The 4,018-nt window shown below is 33.6% G+C and overlaps 1 protein-coding gene across 1 annotated transcript; it reads left to right on the forward strand.

Annotated features, from left to right (window-relative positions):
- Nucleotides 1-300: 300 nt before the first annotated feature.
- Nucleotides 301-3,731, forward strand: LOC114385482. The gene is made up of 5 exons (XM_028345587.1): nt 301-701; nt 798-925; nt 1,158-1,270; nt 2,422-2,607; nt 3,381-3,731. Exons 1-5 carry the CDS (start codon nt 358-360, stop codon nt 3,408-3,410), a joined length of 801 nt encoding a protein of 266 aa, XP_028201388.1. The 5' UTR covers nt 301-357; the 3' UTR covers nt 3,411-3,731.
- Nucleotides 3,732-4,018: the final 287 nt, after the last annotated feature.

The raw sequence follows: 4,018 nt of genomic DNA on the forward strand, positions 1-4,018 counted from the left end.
TTATTAAGTGTTAGATTTATTAAAGATTAATCTCTATTAATATTTAGTGAGATTTATTTTTTTAATTATATATTTTTTTTCACTTAATCTTATTTAACTATATCGAGTCCTATCACTCTCAATCCAGACATGTTGTGACAAAACATTTAAAATTTATTTTTTATTTGTTAATAAGACATTTTTTTTTAATTTTTAAATTAGAGTAACAACAAATATAATAAAAACTCGCTTTCAAATACTACTTTTCAGAAGAAAAAACTGTCCAAAAATGCACGTGATGCCAATATTTACAACGCAATGATTCATGTTGTGTGGATGAGATAGTAGAAAACACAGACACAGTATTGAGGAGCATTAATGATACTGGTTAGCCGTATCCAAGTTCATTGTGGAGGAGCCATGTTTTCAAAGTGTTCTTCTCTCTTGTCTCTTCCCGAATTCATCACTGTTACAAACCCACCAACGTTTTCCAATCCTGCACCCAAATTCATCCCTAGAAGAAGAAGCTCCACAAGACCCTTTCATCTCACACTCGCCAAAGCAGAGGGAAACCTTGACTCAGATTCACCCTCAACTTCCTCTTCTTCTCCTTCTCCTTTTGCCACTGACCAAACGGTTTTCGTGACTGGCGAGGATGTTCCATTGGAGGGTGTCATCCAGTTCGAGAAACCCACCTCTTCTCCTCCTTTTGAAAAATGGGGGTAACTTTTGTTTTTTTCCTTCAAGTTATCGATTTTATTCAGAAAGTAGAAAACTTGTTGCAAAATTTCAAATGGGTTATCATGCATGTGTTGTAGGCGTGTGGCTCTTCTAGCTGGTGCGGATGTGTTGGCCTTGTTTGTGTTTGCGACGATTGGAAGATACAGTCATGGACTTTCTGTTTTGGACCTTGAGACTCTGCGCACTGCAGATCCTTTTATAGCGGGTTTGTGTGTTTGGATTTTTTTTTGCTTTTTTGTTTTTTTTGTTTTGTTCATGATTGTGGAATTTGTGTTTTGGAGAGTTTGAGGTTTGAAAATTGGGTGTGTTTTCAACGGTGTGCATGGTGGTTTTTGGGTGCTTTCTTCCTTGTTTTTTTGTTTTTGTTCATGATTGTGGAATTTGTGTTTTGGAGAGTCTGAGGCTTGAAAATTGGGTGTGTTTTCAATGGTGTGCAGGGTGGTTTTTGGGTGCTTACTTCCTTGGAGGTTTTGGGGAGGATGGCCGCGGGATGAATGGTCTCTACAAGGGTGTAGTTGCTACTACCAAGTCATGGGCTGTTGGGATCCCTGTAAGCTGAATGCTTGCTTTTTGGTGTGAAGCTTATTGGTTTAATTGCGGCCATCTTGATAGAATTTTAGAAAATAAATCTTGGATTTTTTTACACAAAGATGCGTAATATAATATGTTCACACCATGCTAATTTAATCTAAGAGGGTTTTTACAATGTGTGTACTTGGATGGAAGCTTGAATCCATTTCCACAATCTTGAATCCTTGATATAACCTTGGAAGAAATCTTGAATCGATACTTGCAATCTTGGTATAAACCCATAGAAGAAAAGAATGAGGAAAAAATAGGATTTTTCCACAAGTTGTGCATACAAAAGTGTCATGGAGTATCGGTTTTATAGCCATCAGATGAGAGCAGAGGTTTTCACCAACAAAAAAAAATGATGGGAGCAGAGGTCCCTCGTTTGGACAACAAAGTGCCCAAACAATCATAGATCAGTTTACATCATAAGTCCAAATTACAAATACCTATCATTGTAATTGAAATAAAATAATATTAGTTTTCACAAATATTGTTTAATAATCTTAAATCAATCTAATAATTAATTAATATTAATCCACAAAAAATCTAACACATCATTCAACAAGTTGTGGCCTAGCATGAGCAGTTGTTGTATTGACTTTCTTAATTGGCACTTTTGCTTATTGCTGAAAATTTAATGTGTCTTTGGAACACTTCATGAATTGGAGAGCATTCCTTGAAATGAAATGATTTACCGTGCATAAAATGATATGCAATGTAAGTGAATTGTATTGAATTGGTAAACTGATTTCGTGCCAAACTATTGTCTTAAAGAATTCAGCTATAGATGAAATTAGCTCTTTCATTTGAAGTACAACTTTAAGAGGTAGTAATTAAATTATATTGAGTTTCAGCTGGTAATTGCAGCTTGAATACAGGTGCTTTGCATTTATAGAAACATGTAGTAAGTAAATTATATTTTAGTAATCTTGTCTCCCAAGTACACAATCATATTGACATTACTATTTTCTTCTCTAAGATTGACATAATAATTTTGAAATAGATAGATGGGAATTTAATTGTTCCATACTGGGAAAAATAAAGTATGTATTGTTGCACAGTTGTTTTCTTTTTCCATTGACCTTTTACAAAACAGATCCCATTTATCTCTTTTTCACTTCTTGGCAGATAGGAATAGTAATAAGGGCAGCAGCATCAGGTCATCTACCGAATTATGGTTTTGTACTTGTTAGTCTGGGAAGCACTGCTGTTTTACTTATCACATTCAGAGCATTATTATATGCTATTCTTCCCGTTGACAATAGCAAGAAGAGCGATGACTATCGCCGTGGCAGTCCCTTTGAACTCTTTGAGGTATATAACCCTTTCATCTTTGTTAGATCTCAGGATATTTTATTTCTAGTTCCATTACAAAGCTTGGTATGAAAGAATAGGTTTTTCATTCTTGGAGACTTCTTAAAAGTCTTCCGATACAATTGCATTTATATAAACCTAAACATGTGTTGCACCTCTACTACATCTGTTGTATCCATGAATTTATGTTTGTAATACACAATAAACTGGGAGTTAATGGGAAAATGTTGAATTAAAAGCTGATGTATCTATTATGAATGCTCTTGTTTGCTGTCATAACTTAAAAGCCATAATTGAGAAGAAAATACAAAAGTAACTTGAGATTTGCACAGCAATTTGATTAGCTGTTGGAATCCATGCTTGTTCTTGCCAAAAATACCAATGAAGCTTATAATTACGAAAAGTAAGATTTACACAGCCTATATACTGTTAATTTCTACTTCAGCAGCACAATTTCCAAATACTTTGAACTAATTGTGCAAATAATTTAAAACTTTACTCATACTAATATTTTCTTTATCAATGAAGCTTATAATTATGATAAGTGAGATTTACACAGCCTATATACTGTTAATTTCTACTTCAGCACAATTTCCAAATACTTTGAACTAATTGTGCAAATAATTTAAAACTTTACTCATACTAATATTTTCTTTATCACCATATAACAATAATTGTATAGCCATCATTAACTTAACTGTATGAATTTTATAGCCATCTGTTGAGCATTGGATACTGAATCCTGATACAAAATTCATTGTTTACTGTTGTAGTTGCTCACATCATTAGTACGGCGGTGGTAGTAATGGTTTGCATGTTCACGGCAACATAATACACATCTGAATGTCAGTTTCCATCGCTAATCTCCTTGTACTATCGGCTCATGAAAAAAGTAAGAGTAGATGTATACTGCTGTTGAATTTTATTCAACTAAATGTGTACACTATTATTACACCTTTGATCAATTAAAAGTGCATTAACTATCAAGTAATTTGAATCATGCTCTGGTCCAAGTAAGAGCAAGATGTTTACTGCAGTTTAATTTTATTCCACGAAATGTGTATACTATTATTACACACCATTGATCAATTAAAAGTGCATTAACTATTAAGTCATTTGAATCATGCTCTGGTCCATTTGTACTATAGGCTGTCACTATCTGAGATCTCCCAGGTTTTTCCAAACAAGCTTAACCATTCATGTTAAATGATGATAATGGCTTTAAAACTAAAAGCTAAAAAGTTTCCTAGCACTTAGTAGGAAGCATAATTGAGAACATAAGGTTTTCTTACATATTCTTAATAATGTCTTATTTCTGTCCTTCTCTGTCTAGGAATCTGGTGTACATTTCATGTAGTATAAGAAGAGCTTAATGAGTTGAATGGTAAGATTGAGAAGTAATATTACCTTA

The sequence above is a fragment of the Glycine soja genome, chromosome 14, assembly GCF_004193775.1.
Source record: "Glycine soja cultivar W05 chromosome 14, ASM419377v2, whole genome shotgun sequence".
In the NCBI taxonomy this organism is placed as follows: Eukaryota; Viridiplantae; Streptophyta; class Magnoliopsida; order Fabales; family Fabaceae; genus Glycine; species Glycine soja.